General features: G+C 41.2%; 1 protein-coding gene across 1 annotated transcript in view; it reads right to left on the bottom strand.

The window, feature by feature from the left end:
* Positions 1–20135, bottom strand: part of ttl (tubulin tyrosine ligase) — a 42088-nt gene that overhangs the window by 11215 nt on the left and 10738 nt on the right. The window contains exons 2-6 of the mRNA XM_003227006.4: positions 8213–8291; positions 5921–6153; positions 3509–3644; positions 3132–3401; positions 1718–1861 (exon numbers count right to left, since the gene is read on the bottom strand). Coding sequence (XP_003227054.1) covers positions 1718–1861; positions 3132–3401; positions 3509–3644; positions 5921–6153; positions 8213–8291 — 862 coding nt within the window. The remainder of the gene's footprint in view (positions 1–1717; positions 1862–3131; positions 3402–3508; positions 3645–5920; positions 6154–8212; positions 8292–20135) is intronic.

Genomic DNA, 20135 nt, shown 5'->3' with positions numbered 1-20135 from the left:
TTCATGGCTGGAATCACTGGGTGTCCAACAATCTCAGCTCTTGCGCAGAAGTATATGCAGGGAGACATGCCTTATATTACTATTATTATTATGCTGTTGTTGTTGTTGTTGTTGTTGTTGTTGTTGTTGTTTGTTGAAGGCTTTCATGGCCGAAATCACTGGGTGTCTGTGAGTTTTCTGAGCTATATGGCTATGTTCCAGAAGCATTCTCTCCTGATGTTTTGCCCACATCTATGGCAGGCATCCACAGAGATGTGAGGTCTGCTGGAAACTAGGCCAGTGGGGTTTTTATTTCTGTGGAAAGTCCAGGGTGGGAGAAATAACTCTTGTCTGTTTGAGGTAAGTGTGAATGTTGCAATTGATCTCCTTGATTAGCATTTAATGGCCTTGCAGATTCAAAGCCTGGCTGCTCCCTGCCTGAGGGAATCCTTTGTTGGGAGGTGTTAGCTGGCCCTGATTGTTTCATGTCTGGAATTCCCCTGTTTTCAGAGTGCTGTTCTTTATTTACTGTTCTGACTTTTGAGCTTTTTAATACTTGTTGCCAGATTTAACAATAAAAACAATAACAATAACAATAATAATAATAACTTTATTTTTGTGTGCCACCTCCATCTCCCCGAGGGGACTCAGAGTGGCTCACATAGGGACAAGCTCAACCATCAAATATCATAAAAAACAGTTTAAAACATATATACATCATAATTAAAACAGAACAGTCAACTATAATTTAAAATAGCTTAAAAATATAAAACCATAAGACACAAAACAATCTTATTCAATCATCAGCGAGATTTTGTTCATTTTTATTGTTTTCTCCTTTATGTTGAAATTGTCCATATGCTTCTTGTGGATTTCAATGGCTTCTCTGTGTAGTCTGACATAGTGGTTGTTAGAGTGGTCCAGCATTCCTGTGTTCTAAAATAATATGCTATGTCCAGGTTGGTTCATCAAGTGCTCGGCTATGGCTGACTAACACCTCCTAACAAAGGATTCCTTCAGGCAGGAAGCAGCCAAGCTCTGAAGCTGCCAGGCTATTCAATGCTAATCAAGGTGGCCAATTGCAACATTCAGACTTGCCTCAAACAGACAAGAGTTCTTTCTCCCACCCTGGACTTTCCACAGATATAGAAATCCCACTTGCCTAGTTTCCAACAGACCTCAAAACCTCTGAGGATGCCTGCCATAGATGTGGGAGAGAATGCTTCAGGAACATGGCCATACAGCCCAGAAACCTCACAGAAACCCTATTATTCTTATTATTCTTCTTCTTATTATTTGCTGTTCTCTTTTGATTGAGACCCAGTCTAGCTAGTATCCAGGTCCCGTGCTGGTTAGTGCTTTAAATGTCATTATCGGCACTTTGAATTTGGGTTAGAAGCATACTGGTTGCCAGTGACTATCCTTAGTGTTACATGGTTGTAGTGTGATATCCACAAGGGTAGCTAGCTCCAAGGAAAGTGCATTGCAGTACTCTAATATGGAAGTTACCCTATTGTGGGTCTAGCCTTTAATTTAGTTTCTTGTTCCCAATGTATGGGTAATGACCACACCCAGGGAGAAAAGCTACTTCTGCATATGTGTAGTCTTCTTTCAAATAAAGCCAACGGCAACCTTCAGAATTACACGTTTATTGTCCAACATTTAAATAAATATATTGTGGCCTCTCTAGGAAATTGTATTAACATGCAAAAATATGCAACAAGAAAAGGGTGCTTACTGGGCACACGCAGGGGCACCGTTGACTTCAATTAGCCAGACCTTCAAGTCTTCATCCACCATGAAGTCAAAGCCAAAGAGCTGGAAACTCTGGTAATGGAGGTGTTTGGTGCTGATCGCAGGTTCTATACACATAAGGCAACTTCTGTGAAAAAGCACAGGACATGGGTAAATCGGCCGTCAGAATTATTTCAGATTTTGGAGTATGACAGTTAAGGTGCATTAAAGTCAGGAGTTTCAGAAAGAGTCTCCTCGGGATGCAAGGATATATTCGCATTGCATAAATATTACTGTCTGACACCACTTTAATTACTATGGCTCTGTGCTAAGGAATTCTGGGATGTGTAGTTTTGTGAGGGAGAGAGCTTTAATGCTGGAGTACGGGGAAGTATATTTATTTTATTTATTACAATATTTATATCCTGCCCTTCTCACCCAACAGGGGACTCAGACAAGACGATTTACAGTCTTTCCCAAACAACACACCTCAGAATTCTTTAGGATATTATTATTATTATTTACTTTTTTTGTGTCAGGAGCAACTTGAGAAACTTCAAGTCGCTTCTGGTGTGAGATAATTGGCTGTCTGCAAGGACATTGCTCAGAGGATACCTGAATGTTTGGATGTTTTACCATCCTTGTGGGAGGCTTATCTCATGTTTCCACATGGGGAGCTGGAGCTGATAGAAGGAGCTCATCCACGCTCTCTCCAGATTTGAACCAGCAACCTTTAGGTCAGCAACCCAACCTTCAAGTCAGCAGTCCTGCCGGCACCCATTGCGCCACTGGGGGCTCCTTTATAGTTACTTATACCCCGCTTTATCTCCCCAAAGGGGACTCAAAACGGCTTCACATAAAAGCAATAATATACAATTTAAAATGTAAAAAAAAAGCAAACATTAAAATAGAATTATTTTGTGTTGTTCTTTATTTACTGTCCTGATTTTAGAGATTTATAATACTGGTAGCCATGAATATGAACAAAATCTGGCTACCAGTATTACAAAACCCTAAATTAAGGACAGTAAATAAAGAACAACACTAAAAGAGGGGGGAATTTCAGACAAGAAACAATCAGGGCCAGCTAATCACCTTACAACAAAGTATTCCCCCAGGTAGGAAGCAGCCAAGCTTTAAAGCTGCAAGTCTATTCAATGCTAATCAAGGCGATCAGTTGCAGCATTCACACTTGCCTCAAACTGACAAGAGTTCTTTCTCCCACCCTGGACATCATTCCACAGATATATAAACCCCACTTGCCTATTTTCCAACAGACCTCGCAACCTCTGAGGTTGCCTGCCATAGATGTGAGCGAAACATCAGGAGAGAATGCTTCTGGAACAATGGCCTGGAAAACTCACAGCAGTCCAAATAACAACAAGCTTTGCCTCACTGTAGTTCTCATGCTGCATTACCTTATTATGTTTTTGACTTGTAATAAGATTGAGTTTTCCAGAGTAGTGTTCAAAGCACTCATGAGATACTGATTAAACTCCTCAAAGAACATTTCATTCCCTTCTTCATATCTCCCATAGTTTTTAGAATATTCCTTCTGTATGCAGTGATTGGTCAAATGGCAGGTTTTGTCCAGGAAATTAGCACTATTGTAAGCTTCAGAAGAGGTCCGTAGAACGCCTTCTCGGTAGAGGTAGATATTATACAGGTGATCCACTAGCACCCAGCTTCTAAAAGTCAAAAGAAAATAGAGATTGTGTTGTTGTTTTTTAAATATATATAAAAATCAAACTGAACTATGATTAAACCTTTAAAAATATAGATGCAGTAAAGTTACCGAATATCAAATTTGCGATGACCTGGTTCTAAGAGCAAAGGCTTCTCAAGGTATTTCTGAATCACATGTACTTGTCCTTGAGTATCTATAAACTCCAGAAGTTCAGAAGCCTCTGAAGAAATAAGAATTCCTTCACCTAAACAAACGAAAACAAAAGAGCAACTTACATTTTTCTACAACCAAGGTAAATTTAGAGTTCTGAGATTAAATTACAGTTTGTATATATAGTAGGCCTTTTTGTTAAGCAATCTCATTGACTGTGGGTTTGCAGAGAACTTTGAATACAGTACCATAAAATTGCATCGGAAGACTACAGATTTCTAAAATTATGCTTTCTTTAATCCTTCAGTGCAATTCTAAGGTCAACGTCTGCTGGAAGTTGTATTAGGAGGCCTATAGAGAACACTTCTCCAGGCATTTCAAGGTCCTGCAATGCAATTCGTTGCATTGTGTTGGCCAGAAGCTCAAGGCTATGTTCTTTCTGGCTAAGAAAAAAAGGGTTCCGGATTATAAGTGGAAACTATATTACACAAAGGGCACAGGAATGGGCCAGGCTTTTGAACAGCAATCACCAAGTTGCAATAAATCTTACCAACCAGAAAGTTCAGAGTTCGAAGCCCGGGTCAGGGTGAGTTCCTGACCTTTAGCCCAGCTTCTGTCTATCCAACAGATCGAAAACAAATGTAAGTAGATAAATAGGAACCACATCAAAGCGGGGAGGTATTTAGATTCAAGGTTTGATCAGAAAAAGGAGGAAGTTAACGAACAAAAGAAAGCTCTTTGGTAGGGAGATGGAGCACAGCCTCCAAAGATGCTGAAAGATGGGGAAGCCTAGATATACTTCTATTGTTATCTGTTTTGTCATTGTTACAATCGGCATTGAATGTTTGCCATATATGTGTTTTGTGATCTGCCCTTTGGGGTGAGAACGGCGGGATATAAATACCATAAATTAATTAATTAATTAATTAATGTGATCCCTTGCAAAGGACAACAGTATTAGTAGGCTTTTCATGGGGGAAAGGAGAAATACAGAATGTACTTTTTAAAATTAAAAATGTTTTTAGTTTTTATGACTGTATTGTTGCTTCTTCTATTTATATAAAAGGCAAAGGTTTCCCCTGACGTTAAGTCCAGTCGTGACCGACTCTGGGGGTTGGTGCTCATCTCCATTTCTAAGCCGAAGAGCCGGCGTTGTCTATAGACACCTCCAAGGTTATGTGGCTGGCATGACTGCATGGAGCGCCGTTACCTTCCTGCCGGAGCAGTACCTATTAATCTACTCACATTGGCATGTTTTCGAACTGCTAGGTTGGCAGGAGCTGAAGCTAACAGCGGGCGCTCAGTCCGCTCCCAGGATTTGAACCTGGGACCTTTCGTTCTGCAAGTTCAGCAGCTCAGTGCTTTAACACACTTCGCCACCGGGGGAAAACTATGTATGTATGTACGTATGTATGTTTGTACTTTGAAGCCTTCTACATGGCTTGATGGATCTGTACCAAACTTGGTACACTTAGCTTTCATTATCCAACTTAAAATGTTGGTGGGGTTTTTGAAACTCCACCACTTTTGGTTGTTGCCTTATCTTTAAAACAACCTATATTTGCAGCCTCGTGCTGCAACACTCAGATGCAACCACAAGAGGGCAGAGTAGACATAAAAAGGCTGCCTCAGAGGAAAAGATGGCAAATGGAGGAGGTGTTATCGAAGGCTTTCATGGCTAGGATCACAGGGTTGTTGTATGTTTTCCGGGCTGTATGGCCATGTTCTACAAGTATTCTCTCCTGACGTTTCGCCCACATCTATGGCAGGCATCCTCAGAGGTTGTGAGGTATGGAGAAACTCAGCAAGGAAGGTGTATGTGTGTGTGTGTGTGTGTGTGTGTGTATATATATATGTGTGTGTGTGTGTGTGTGTGTGTGTGTGTGTGTGTGTGTATATATATATATATATATATATATATATATATATATCTGTGGGAAGTCCAGGGTGAGGGAGGAGGGCTTAGAGCAGTGGTTCTCAACCTGTGAGTCCCTAGGTATTTTGGCCCATAACTCCCAAAAAAATCCCAGCCAGTTTACCAGCTGTTAGGATTTCTGGGAATTGACGGCCAAAACATCTGGGGACCCACAGGTTGAGAACCACTGGGCTATAGAAGAAATATGAAGACCCACTGAAAGGGCCAGGCAAAGACGGAAGCAAGTTGGAGAAGGGAGAAAGGAAGAGGGTGGTGGTCCTTCTGGCCCGGCTTCCCTAGTTCTAGGGGAAGGGAGAGGAAAGGAGAGGTGGCGGCTTGTGATGGATGGGAGAAGGTATACCCAGAGAACAGCAGGCATACACACTAGTGAATTATTTATTATAAATATCTACACGAATAGAAAAGCAGTCCATTCAGTCTTGTGTGATGCTAACCTTTGGCACCTGCCGAAGACTTGGCTATCCACACAGTTCCTTCTCCGCTCTCTTTCCTCTTCTGATAGGACGCCAGGAAGACCTCCCTCTCATCCGTTCTTGTGTTGTTTACCAGGTGCTGAATCCCATTCTGTGCTGGGGCCACTGGAGTCTTCAGGTCAGTTGGATAAATCACATAGGATTCTGGGAACCACGTGCAAGACTCCACCAATTCCGGGCTTGTCTTGATGAGTCTAAACAGAAAAGAGGGATTTTGTGTGGTTTCCTCAACTTGTAAGTTGTAGCTTTATGTCCCCTTCCATATTCTCTGTGGGATTGCTAAAAGGTACTAACTTCATGGATCATTCTGCATTTGCGCAAGAGGGTATGGAAGCATGCATTGAATTCTGACAAATTTTAAGCTGCTCTGAATCCTTCTTGGGGTGAGATTGAGTGGGATAGAAATATACCGTGTTTCCTCGAAAATAAGACAGTGTCTTATATTAATTTTTGCTCCCAAAGATGTGCTAGGTCCTATTTTTAGGGGATGTCTTATTTTTCCATGAAGAAGAATTCACATTTATTGTTAAACAAAAAAAAGAACATTTATTATATACTGTACAGTAGTTGTCATCACAAATCAGCATAATCAGACAAACTGTGAATCCTATCAAGAATTTCTTGTTACTACAGTAGAGTCTCACTTATCCAACATTCGCTTATCCAACGTTCTGGATTATGGTAAAGTGGCAGGTCTCAAGTTAAATAAAAAGAAATCGATGGCCTTGACTTGATCCCTCCTTATTATCCAACATATTCGCTTATCCAACGTTCTGCCGGCCCATTTATGTTGGATAAGTGAGACTCTACTGTACCATTATTTCCATGTACAACTGATATGTACATTTACCCATCCTGCATGCTCTGGTGTTCTGTTTGGCAGGCGCTGGGCATGCTTCCAAACAAAAACTTTACTAGGTCTTACTTTCGGGGGAGGCCTTATATTTAGCAATTCAGCAAAACTTCGACTAGGTCTTATTTTTCGGGGATGTCTTATTTTCGGGGAAACAGGGTAGTAAATAAATAAATGGTCTCCAACTGCCCTATTGCACAAAGCAAGTACATGTACAATTTATAACTATGGGGAAACTTACTTTTTGGCAGCATTCATGCAACAAAAGTAATGTACGAGGGTTGAATGAAAAGTAATGCCTCCACCTTTGTTACTTGGGTTTGGATGGGAATATTTTAATAAATCAAATAAATAATCCTTAGAATGTGTTCTTTAACTACCACTATACACTTTTCCACATAATCACCAGACAATTGGATACATTTCTGCCAATGATGAACAAGTTTTCTGAAGCGGTCACGGAAGAAGTTGACACCCTGTTTCCACAACCAGCGTCTCACAGTACCCATCGTGCACAGATCTTCTGATGGTCAAGCAAAGCAATAATGTGACACACACATTCTTGTGAAATGCCAATTATGCTTGAAATTTCTCTCTGAGTGATACGACAATTGTCCTGAATCAATCTGTCAACCTTTTGCTTGTGAAACTCGGTGGTTGCTGTCACAGGACATCCAACTCTTTGTTTGTCACGCAAGTCAGATGTTCCCACCTCAACATCTTTAAACTTACTCGCCCAACAATGCACAGTACTCACATCAACACAATCACCATAAATGGCTTGCATTCTCCGATGAATCTCCTTTGGGGTGACACCTTCTGCTGTCAAGAATTTAATGACTGCATGTTGCTTAAGTCGCATTGACCGACCGTCTGCGCAGAGTTCCATACTTCACACTTTAACAACACAACTGCTCAATGCTAAAGCTTCCCGCCAAATGGAACTGTAGAGGAGAGTCTAATGAACAAGCCAATACCTGCAGCATACCAGTACTGCCATCTGTTGAGGAGTTACGAAGGTGGAGGCATTACTTTTCATTCAACCTTTGTATTATTTCACCTTGTCCAACTTTGTTTTGTATCTTTAGCCATGACTGTGAAAAATTACATTCCGAAATGGCAGAGCCATTGACAATCAGGGTAGTAAGACTGAACTAAATGGACCAAGCATCTGACTCAATATAAGGCATTTGCATATGCTCTTTTTGTTATCATATCAATTTGTTGTGTACTTTAAAGCCATTTCTGACTCATGATGTGACTAGAGGGGCTTTTATTATGCTTTTCCTACATGGCAGGGGGGTGGTTCATGTGGTCTCTTTCAACTGTATTATTTTATGATTCTATGACATTAAGTATTCAAGTGCACACATGCATACAAACACACAGAGAAATCTTACTTCACTAAAGAAGCTTTGCGACAAAGTTTATCGGCTCCTCTGTAGTAGTTCACCAGCTGTACAAGGCCAGGCTCATGCCCTACAAAAGAGAAACAGCTTGCTTATTATACCCAAGTTACTTGGATGTTGAAAATCTGTGAGTAAAAAAACAATAAGGACAAAAACAGATTAATGTTTATACTGACAATATTGTTAATAACGTCAGTTTGTTTAGAAGTTCACTGGATCAAATTTAGAATTCCTGCAATATTTATTATGAATTTCCTTTTTACAAACCTATGCATACCACTTGTATCCCAAAACTTCACAGCAGTGTATATCAGTGAGATTTACCACATACAAATATAGAGAACAAAGGCCCCTTCAACACTGCCACATAAAATTCATATTATCTGATTTAAACTGGATTATATGGCAGTGTAGACTCATATAATCCAGTTCAAAGCAGATAATTTGGATTTTATGTGGCAGTATAGAAGGGGCCAAAAACACACATTCTTTGAAATAGATATGAGGTTGGACTAAATAGAGAAGGCTAATTAACAATCAAATCTCAAATCATTCTTTATTACAGTCATAGACCAGCATCATTTATTAACAATGATATTTATGTATTTAAGGGTCAAGGAAAGAAGATGTATATATTGTATATAATCAGTGCTGGAAAACTGTCTTAAAATTATCTCCATTTTCACTTTGGACTCGTAAGTGTTTTTCTTAACCCAGGTAATACAAATATTGTTTGCGTATATTATCATGAGGGAGCCTCCGGTGGCTCAGTGTGTTAAAGCGCTGAGCTGCTGAACTTGCAGACTGAAAGGTCCCAGGTTCAAATCCCGGGGAGCGGAGTAAGCGCCCGCTGTTAGCTCCAGCTTCTGTCAACCTAGCAGTTCGAAAACATGCAAATGTGGGTAGATCAATAGGTACCGCTCCGTCAGGGGAAACCTTTACCTTTACCTTTATATTACCATGAGAGAGACACCCAGTGTTTAATAGTAGTTTGAGTGTTGGGCTGAGGAGACCTGGAGTGGAACCCTGCCATGGAAATCCACTGGGTTGACCTTAGGGAAGTCACACTCTCTCAGCCTCGGAGGAAAGCAATGACAAACTCTCTCTGAACAAATCTTACCATGAAAACCCCATGACAGGGTTCTGTTTATTTAAAAAAAAGGATCTGAAAGCAAGAATGACTGCCAGCCAGAAAGGAACAATGTATCAGTGTAATACACCCCCTATGTTATACAGCTGACCCTCCATATTTGTGTGGTTAACATTTTAAAAACATTTTCAACCCTTGGATGAGTGATTGAATTTGTGGATACAGAACCCATGAATAAGGAAGGACCATCTGTATGATAAAATTACTCTAAAATAGCAGAACAAGGGTCTAAAGACATAGCGATGCTATAAATAAAATATTAGCAAAAACACGAGTCTAAACAAAGTCCTTGCCAGACAACAAACTGCTTAACCAGGAAGGCTCCACTCCAGCCTACAAAGTCAAGGAATCCCACAATGTAGATACAGACACTGAAAAAGCTGGGTTGCTGTGAGTTTTCTGGGCTGTATAGTCATGTTCCAGAAGCTTCTCTCCTGACATTTCACCCACATCTCTGACAGGCATCCTCAGAGGTTGTGAGGGCTGTTTGAAACTAGACAAATGGGGTTTATATATCTGTGGAATAATATCCAGGGTGGGAGAAAGAACTCTTGCCTGCCTAAGGAAAGTGTGAATGTTGCAACTAGCCACCTTGATTAGCATTGAATAGCCTTGCAGCTTCAAAGCCTGGCTGCTTCCTACCCAGGGGAATTCTTTGTTGGGACAATTACATGTGGACAATTTCAACAGAAAGGAGGAAACCAAGAAAATGAACAAAATCTGGCTACCAGGATTAAAACAAACTCTAAAATCAGGACAGTAAATAAAGAACAACACTCAGTAGACAGGGGGATTCTAGACATGAAACAATCAGGACCAGCTCACACTTCCCAAAAAAGGATTCCCCCCAGGCAGGACTCAGCCAGGCCTTGAAGCTGAAAGGCTATTCAATGCTAATCAAGGTGGCCAACTGCAATATTCACACCTGCTGCAAACAGACAAGAGTTCTTTCTCCCACCCTGGACATTATTCCACAGATATATAAACCCCACTTGCCTATTTTCCAACAGACCTCACAACCTCTGAGGATGCCTGCCATAGATGTGGGCGAAATGTCAGGAGAGAATGCTTCTGGAACATAGACATAAAGCCTGGAAAACTCACAGCAATCCAGTGATTCTGGCCATGAAATCCTTCCACAACACACTGAAAAAGCTGATTCTTTTGGCTGCAAATCACAGCTGTATCTTTACTACATTTGGGATCAAAGAAAAGATCCGATGTCACACCAAATAGATTACTTGAACTTCAAAGTATTTGGTCTCCATTGTCAAATTTTAGGGGAAAATATATGAAGACTATTAGTAACATACTTTAAAAGATACTCCCTCTTCCTCTGTCCAGATATTGCGGGAATGGGAGAACAAAGAGGTCTCTTTTTTAAAAAAATGGTCACAAAGGGGTATTGATGGATCTGAAGAGTTGGTGCTCAAACATGCAGAACAAAATTCAAGCTGCCACTAGGCTCAGACTGTATTTAACCAAGAGTTTTTAATCAAAGAAGGAGATGGTGTTAATATAGGAGATTCCACTGTTATGCCTTTGAGTTTAGCTCTGTATGAAGCCAAATGTTAAGACTGGTGATTAAAATTCTATGTATAACCTAAACTTCACCAATTCACAAAGGAGCAAATCGCTGGAATAATCAAATCCAAAGGCAATTCTTCAGACTTTCAGGGGAATCTATCAAGTTACATAGGAGGGGGTTCTCTGTGGTTCATAGAGTTCAAGCTAGGTGTAATTAAAATGGAAACAGATTAGAGGGAAAATAAAGTATTTATTAATATAGTTAACTGTTACTCCGCTACAGCAGGAGGTAAATGAGAAGCAACTTCAAGGACAGAACCCAATTGTTGGGAATTATAATCACCACTGTCAGCCCTCCGGAGAAAACAACTCCATTAACTTTTCCCCTCCCAGGGCATCCCCTGCCTAGCAGCTCCACTAGGATGAGGAAATCTCAAAATATTAAGAAATTGTAACTAAATTTCCTTGTTTCCTGCTTTCTCTTTCCATTGCTTTTTCCTCTTGGATTCTATCTTTCTGATGGCAAGCCTGAGGGCAAAGGGCTCCTTAAACATGTGATTATTTCGATTCTATGTTATCGTGTGTGAATTTATGCCATCAGGTCGCCTTTCTATTTATGGCAACCCCATTAATTTCATAGAGTTTTCTTATGCAAAAAATCCTCAGAAGTATGTTTTGTCAGTTCCTTCCTATCAAATATAGCTTCCAGTACCTGGTATCCTTTGGTGGTCTCCCATCCAACTACTAACCAGGGCTGACCTTGCTTAGCTTCCAACATAAGTGAGGATCTGGTGCCTTTAGAGTACTTAGGCCAGGGGTCCCCAAACTTTTTAAACAGGGGCCCAGTTCACGGTCCCTCAGACAGTTGGAAGGCCGGACTATAGTTTAAATAAAAACTATGAACAAATTCCTATGCACACTGCACATATCTTATTTTGAAGTTAAAAAAAGGGGAACAAATACAGCCTCAATGTTAATAATAATAACAACAACAACAACAACAACAACAACAACATTGGGTGCCGTGCCAAAAGATCTCAGCCGGCATTTGGAAACAATAGACATTGACAAAATTACGATCTGCCAAATGCAAAAGGCCACCCTACTGGGATCTGCACACATCATCCTAAAATACATCACACAGTCCTAGATGCTTGGGAAATGTTCGACTTGTGATTTTGTGATACGAAATCCAGCATATCTATCTTGTTTGCTGTGTCATACAATGTCGTTGTGTCAATAATAATAATAATAAAAGAGGGTTGGAAGAGACTCCTTGGGCCATTTAGTCCAACCTCCTTCTGCCTTTGTGCACCAAAAGTACAAGCAAAGCACCCCTGACAGATGGCCACCCAACCTCAATGTTAATAATAATAATAAAAATATAATTAACAAAAAGAATAAAGAGGGCTGGAAGGGGCCCCTTGGGCCATTTAGTCCAACCCCCTTCTGCTTTTGTGTACCAAAACCACTAGCAAAGCACCCCTTAATAATTAAGTATTAATTAAATAACATTTTAAATGCTATTATAAACACAAGCAAAGCTTTGGAAGGCGCACACCTTTCCCTCCTTTTCCTTCACGCCACACGTGCCTTCCTCGGCGGAGGAAGAGGGAGCCACTGCTGTGGGGGCCGGATAAACGGCTTTGATGGGCCACATATGGCCTGCGGGCCATAGTTTGGGGACCCCTGACTTAGGCCATATGTGTTTTTGCTGATTCACATTGAAGATGGAGCAGGCTTGTTTTCTGCTGCTCTGGAGACTAGGACATGGGGCAATGGATTGAATTACAGGAAAAGAGATTCCACCTGAACATTACGAAGAGTTTCCGGACAGTAAGAGCTGTTCGACAGAGGAATATACTGCCTTGCATTTTCAATGAAAGCATGCAAAACGGCAACAGTATAGTGAGAAATCGAAGGTATAAACCCGCTAGTCTGATATCACAACCCCTTCCAACAACACACTCTTCGCGGCTGAGCGGGAAAAGGAAAGAGCTGAGGCTGTTAGGAATTGTGGGAGTTGGAGTTGGCCTGGAGGGCCAAGGTTTGCCCATGCCTGTGCTAGAATCACATTTGAAGACCTAGAGAAGTCCAGAAATACTTCGGGGAGGGGGGGGGGATATTTTATGAAATGTGGGTAAATGAAACTAGGTTTTAAATGTGTGGATAAGGGATCTTAGAGTACTGTATATCACAAGAACTCATGCTTTTTTTAGGTAGAGTCCATTTGCAAGTACCGTATATACTCGAGTATAAGCCGACCCGAATATAAGCCGAGGCACCTAATTTTACCACAAAAAAACTGGGAAAACATTGACTCCAGTATAAGCCGAGGGTGGTTAATTTCAGAAATAAAAATAGATACCAACAAAATTACATTAATTGAGGCATCAGTAGGTTGGTTAAATGTTTTTAAATATTTACATAAAGCTCAAATTTAAGATAAGACTGTCCAACTCTGATCCAATCATGATTCTCATCTTCTTCAATGTAAATGTGCTTATGTATCCTTTTAATAATAATAGAGTAAAATAATACATGTAATAATAATAATAATAATAATAATAATAAATAATACAGGAAAATAATACATGTAATAATAGAATAGAGTAAAATAATAAATGCAATAATAATAAGATTAGAGTGAAATAATAAATGTATTATTATTAATAATAAAAATAGAGTAAAATAAATGTAATAGTAGCAACAATAATAGAGAAAAATAATAAATGTAATAATACCAATAATAATAGAGAAAAATAATAAATGTACCATATATTCTCGAGTATAAGCTGACCCAAATATAAGCCAACCAGGACCCTTACCCGAGTATAAGCCAAGGGGGGCTTTTTCAGTCTTAAAAAAAGGGCTGAAAAACTAGGCTTATACTCGAGTATATGCAGTAGTGTTCCCAGTCTCATTCTTCAAAATACCTTCAGGGAAAACTACTTGCAAATGGAGAAATGTATTATTTGTGCAATTTAGAAAGTATTTCCAACAAGAATGGATTATATTGATTGATACAACAGCACCAGAGATGTTGACCTCCTCTTCCCTTTAGTGTTTTATACTTATTTATATAATTTCATCTTGCAGAGGATTGCTCAGTGATAAAATACAGTCTGAGCAATCCTCTGCAAGATGAAATTGTATAAATAAGCCTCAGACACATCAGCTCAAGAGAAAACCAAACCATTAGCAAATAAAGGAAGAATGCTGGACAAGAACCCCTCTTGCATAATACATAACTAAGTATAAAACACTCAAGGGAAGAGGAGGTCGGCATCTCTGGTGCTGTTGTATCAATCAATATAATCCATCCTTGTTGGAAATACTTTGTAAATTGCACAAATAATACATGTCTCATACTGGAAAAAGTTTCAAAGAGGTTGGAAGTAATATGCTACTTTTAGGTGTTACAAAGATATATCAACACTCCTTTTTATGGAATAATGTAATGTAAATATAGGATTCCTTAAAAATTTCAAGCCAAATTAGCTTTTGAGCAACCGTTCTAAATTATATAAATAATGTGGGATTGATTCATGGTTAACCATGCACATAACTTTAGCCAAAACTAACTTCAATTATTTCAATTAATAGAAATAATGCCACATCTCTCGACTTCTAATACACACACACACAAATATACACAGATCTCTTTCCATTTTTTGACTATACAAAAGGAAATGAATTGTTGCAATCTACACATTTTGCCTAGCATTCAACCTCCCCAAACTGAAACTACTCAAATATAGTCAAACTCCAGTTATATCATGTTAGCAAACATGAGAGGTCAACAGACTGGGGAAGGCTGTCTTCAATGGGTAACACTCCTTTTCAAATTTGTTATTTTCCTAGTTTTAATCCTGTGGAGGCAAGACCTGCCCTTCTGTACCGTTGACCTGCACAACTTCATTCTGCATCATTCTGTTCCCTTTCTCTTCTTTTTCTATTTGTCCTGAACACAAGGATATTAGTAGTACCACGCTGGAACTGGAAATAATTGTCATTATGTGCCTTCAATTCATTGCTGATTTAGGGTAACCCAGGAGGGAACCCATCATGACATATTCTAGGCAGAATTTGTTCAGAGGGGGTTACTGTTGCTTTTTTTTGAGGCTGAGAGAGATTTACTTGCCCAAAGTCACCTAACAGGTTTCCATGGCTGGAAGGAGTTGAACCCCGATCTCCCAGTTGGAGAAGATGGACAACTGCTCAGAAAACTCCCAAGCCTAATAATTATCTTCTGCCTGTCTATAACTGCAGTATTCTGAAGTGTATAGATAGCATCCGCTAGGGCCTAATCAAAGCCAATGAGAATTAGTTCCCAAAATGTAGACATCAAGCTTCTGGTAATGCAGTCCATTAGCCCTTTATGCAAGGACGCAGTGCCTCAGTGCTGACTCATCTCCCATTATCTTCAGCCCTAATTGCTTTGGTCTCCATTTCTCCCATCCAGCCCCATGGCCCAGCCAGGAACCCTGACTCCACATTTTTGTTTATTAGGTTTTATCTTATTTTTTTGCAGCTCCTTCATCTGGTTTACAAAGAATACTTTTGAATTCTGACACAAACCCATTAACAAGTTATTAGACCACTGGGGACAAAATGCTCTTTCTTCCTATATACCATTCATCATCACTGTCATCCTATGCCACTGCTTCTTAAGCTATCTGATGCGGAGGACTGGCCAGTTTTTTTTTCTGATGTGCCAGGAACTGTCATCATATTTGTACCCATTGAAAACAACTGTTTATTCTTTCATGGAAATGTGCCACAATCTAGCACTGGTCCAAGCCCCCTGTTTGTTAATTTAGTTATATTACAGGTGAAGCATTCATTACCCAGACCAGAAGTGCTTTAAGGTTAAGGTTTTCCCCTGACGTTAAGTCCAGTTGTGACCGACTCTGGGGGTTGGTGCTCATCTCCATTTCTAAGCCAAAGGGCCGGCATTGTCTGTAGACACCTCCAAGGTCATGTGGCCAGCATGACAGCATGGAAAGCCGTTACCTTCTGCTGGAGCGGTACCTATTTATCTACTCACATTTGCATTTTTTTGAACTGCAAGGTTGGCAGGAGCTGGGGCTAACAGCAGGCGTTCATTCCGCTCCTGGGATTTGAACCTGGGATCTTTCAGTCTGCAAGTTCAGCAGCTCAGCGCTTTTACACATTGCGCCATCACCAGGGGCTTTAGATTTGGGATTTTTCACATTGTTGAATACATATGTGTGTGTGTGTCTGTATGTGTGTGTGTGTGTATACACAGTATATATACAGAGAGAGAGAGACAGAGACAGACAGACAGAGACATCTTGGAGATGGTACCATATATACTTGAGTATAAGTATATACTATGACCCCCCCATAGTAACCTATGGTTGTGAGAGCTGGACCATAAGGAAGGCTGAGCAAAGGAAGATAGACGCTTTTGAACAGTGGTGTTGGAGGAAAATTCTGAGAGTGCCTTGGACCACAAGAAGATCCAACCAGTCCATCCTCCAGGAAATAATGCCTGGCTGCTCACTGGAGGGAAGGATATTAGAGGCAAAGATGAAATACTTTGATGACATAATGAGAAGACAGGAAAGCTTAGAGAAGAGAATGATGCTGGGGAAAATGGAAGGAAAAAGGAAGAGGGGCCGACCAAGGGTGAGATGGATTGATGTTATCCTTGAAGGGACTGGCTTGACCTTGAAGAAGCTGCGGGTGGCAACAGCCAACAGGGAGCTCTGGCGTAGACTGGTCCAGGAGGTCACAAAGAGTCAGAAGCTATTGGATGAATAAACAACAACAACAAAATAAGCTGACCCGAATATAAGCGGAGGCACCTAATTTTACCACAAAAAACTGAGAAAACTTATTGACTCGAGTATAAGCCGAGGGTGGGAAATGCTGCAGCTACAGGTAAATTTCAAAATTAAAATTAGATACCAATAACATTACATTAATTGAGGCATCAGTAGGTTAAATGTTTTTTGAATATTTATATAAAACTGTAATTTAAGATAATAATAAGACTTTAATAAGATAAGAACGTCCAACTCTGATTACCTATATACTCGAGTATAAGCTGAACTGAATATAAGCCAGCCAGGACCCTCACTTGAGTATAAGCCGAGGGGGGCTTTTTCAGCCCTAAAAGCGGCTTGGCTTATACTTGAGTATTCATTTATGTTTCATATATACTTTACACACATAGTTTGAGGGTAATTTTATTCACAATATATTCTATAATTGTGTACATGTGTGTATTGAACCATTCAGAAAACAAAGATGTCACGATTCCAGCCACCTATGTGGATGATTTTGGAGTATTTGGGGTTTTGGAATTCCAGATATGGGGTGCCCAACCACTATCCTCCCTTTGGATTTTTAAAGAAAATGAGACCCAAAGTAGTTTACACAAACAAACAAATAAACAACATGTACTTTTGAGACTGATGCAGTGAACATTTGGCTGTCTAGATGTTTTTGACTATAATTCCCACAATCTCTTACAATTGGCCATGTTGGATGTGGTCAATACAAGTTGTAGGATTAACTCTTATGAAAACACAAGATTTCTCGAATCCGGTTTAAGGGAAAGAACATGATCTGCTTTAAGAAATCAAAGATTTAGAGTATTAGTGAAAGACACAAATCCTGACTGAAGTGAAACATCTCCACAAGCTGGAAGAAATATACGAGCAATGAGACAAGGTGGCCTCCCAAGACAGAAGGTTCCTGAGCCCAGATGTGGCCACGACGAAGTCTCTTTTATTCCTCCCAACCAAGCAACCTCAAATGCTGTTAAGATATCCTGAAAGATTACCTGAAAATCAATCTGAACAAGCAAGTAGACATGTGACCGGAATTGGTACACAATTATAGATACACCTGTGCTTCAGAAATACCAAAGTATTAATGAAGCGAGAACAAACTAGCTTCTCTCCAGTTTGGGAATATGAATCCCATTTTCAACTGAAACCATTAGAAGAGCCTTACTGGTTCAAACTAATGTCCAGCATCCTTTTTTCCAGGAGCCTAAGTACCCTAAAGTCACCAGATCCTGTCTGATTTTGGAAGCTGGGCAGGATGAGACCTAGTTAGTATTGGGATGGGAGACCATCAATGAATACCAGTTGCTGTAAACTAAACTTCAGAGGGGGGAGCTGGCAAAACCACTTCAGAGGGTTCCTTGTCTAAGAAAAACTCTATGAAATTCATGATGACACCATAAGTCAACAGGTACCATAAGTCACACACAGGGCCGGCCCTAGATAATTTTCAAGTGTAAGCGAACAGAATCTTGGTGCACCCTCCCCCCCAAAACCAATCACTGAAAAATAAAAGCGTTGGATAAGCGAAAATGTTGGATAATAAGGAGGGATTGAGGAAACGCCTAAATAAAGAGCAACACTCTGAAAACAGGGGAAATCCAGACAGGAAACAATTGGACCAGCTAACACCTCTCAAACAAGGATGCCCCCAGGGAGGAAGCAGCCAGGCTTTGAATCTGCAAGGCCATTAAATGCTAATCAAGCTGGCCAACTGCAACATTCACACTAGCCTCAAACAGACAAGAGCTCTTTCTCCCACCCTGGACTTTCAACAGATATATAAACCCCACTTACCTAGCTTCCAACAGACCTCAGAACCTCTGAGGATGCGTGCCATAGTTGTGGGTGAAACGTCAGGAGAGAATGCTTCTGGAACATGGCCAGGCAGCCTGGAGACCTAACCTTGAGGGTGAAGGCCAGAACAGGCTGTGGCCCCGGAGGCAGGAAGGCCTCTTACCTGCTGGGGCCTCTGGCTAGCCGTCCCGAGGTAGGTGGCGGGACCGAGCCGTAAACTGGCGCCAACCCCTCCGAGCGGAGGAACAGCCAGATTGGTGGCCGCTTGTGCCATGCAGTTGCTTGGCCCCACCCCGTATCCTTCGAGGATATGGGGTGGGGCCAAGCAGCCACATGGCACATGTGCAGAGGTCAGAGAGGGCGCCCCGCCCATCTCGCTGTTCAGACCGCCTCTGGTGGATGGGCAAGATGGGCGGGGTGCCCTCTCCAACCACTGTGCATGCGCCATGCAGCCGCTTGGCCCCACCCTGTATCCTCGAAGGATATGGGGCAGGGCCATGCGGCTGCATGGCACAAGTGGCTGCCCATCTTGCTGTTCCTCCCCACAGTGGGGCCTGCGCCGGTTTACCGCTCGGTCCTGCTGCCTGCCTTGGGATGGGTCGGCAGAGGCCTCGGCAGGTAAGAGGCCTTTCTGCCTCCATGGCCTGACCAGGCCTCTAACCAGGCCGCCCTGCTGCCCCTTTAAGGACAGGAAAGTGATCCTGGCCTTCGCCTGAGGGCTGTCTCCTCCCCGCCAAAGATACCTTCCCAACCCTCCTTGGGAAAGTGCCTTTGGCGGGGAGGAGACAGCCCTCAGGCGCAAGCCAGGATCACTTTCCTGTCCTTAAAGGGGCAGCAGGGCGGCCTGGGTGGAGGTGCCTCAACGGTTGCTGAAGGCACCATCCTCCAGCCTCAACTGTGCCCCATAGAGGATGGTGCCTTCGGCAACTGCCTAATTTGCTTTGTGGTTGAACCGCCCCTGGTCACACACCTGGCATTAGATGCCTCTGGAAAGCCCATAAGAAGGACCCAAGCACTACTGTATTCGACCCCTCGCATTTTCTAAGCAAATCATGTTCAAGTTGGCAGTATAAATAGCCTTACTTTCCATGGATTTATCTTATTCCCTTTTCAGGTGGTCAAAGTTGACCTGTGACCTTTCTGCAACTTGTGAACCAGTTTGATGAGATTTTACTGTGAACAATAATAATAATATAATAAAACTTTATTTATAACCCGCCACCATCTCCCCAATGGGGACTCGGGGCGGCTTACAAGGGGCCATGCCCAAACACCATACAATATCACAAAATAAAACAATATATCATAACACAATATAATAGTACAAAAATAATCATATACATTACAACACAAATCAGAGCAGACAGGGCGGGCCACATGAACATTTAATTAAAAACTCGGGAGAGAGAGGCATATAAATAAAGAGAACAGGGGTATAAGATGGAACAGTCCAAACAGTCCAAAGGATAAAATCCAAGGGGGGTAATCAAGAGGTATAAAACATTTACTCCCCGAAGGCACATCGAAAAAGCCAAGTTTTTAGATCAAGCTGCCTCTATAAACATTTCCATGATGTTTTCTATCTCATGTTTGAAATTACTCATCAAACTCATCTTCT

This window comes from Anolis carolinensis, chromosome 1 (genome assembly GCF_035594765.1).
Source record: "Anolis carolinensis isolate JA03-04 chromosome 1, rAnoCar3.1.pri, whole genome shotgun sequence".
NCBI classification, from domain to species: Eukaryota; Metazoa; Chordata; class Lepidosauria; order Squamata; family Dactyloidae; genus Anolis; species Anolis carolinensis.
The sequence above is the reverse complement of the archived record's forward strand: the minus strand, read 5'-3'. Positions and strand labels throughout refer to the sequence as shown.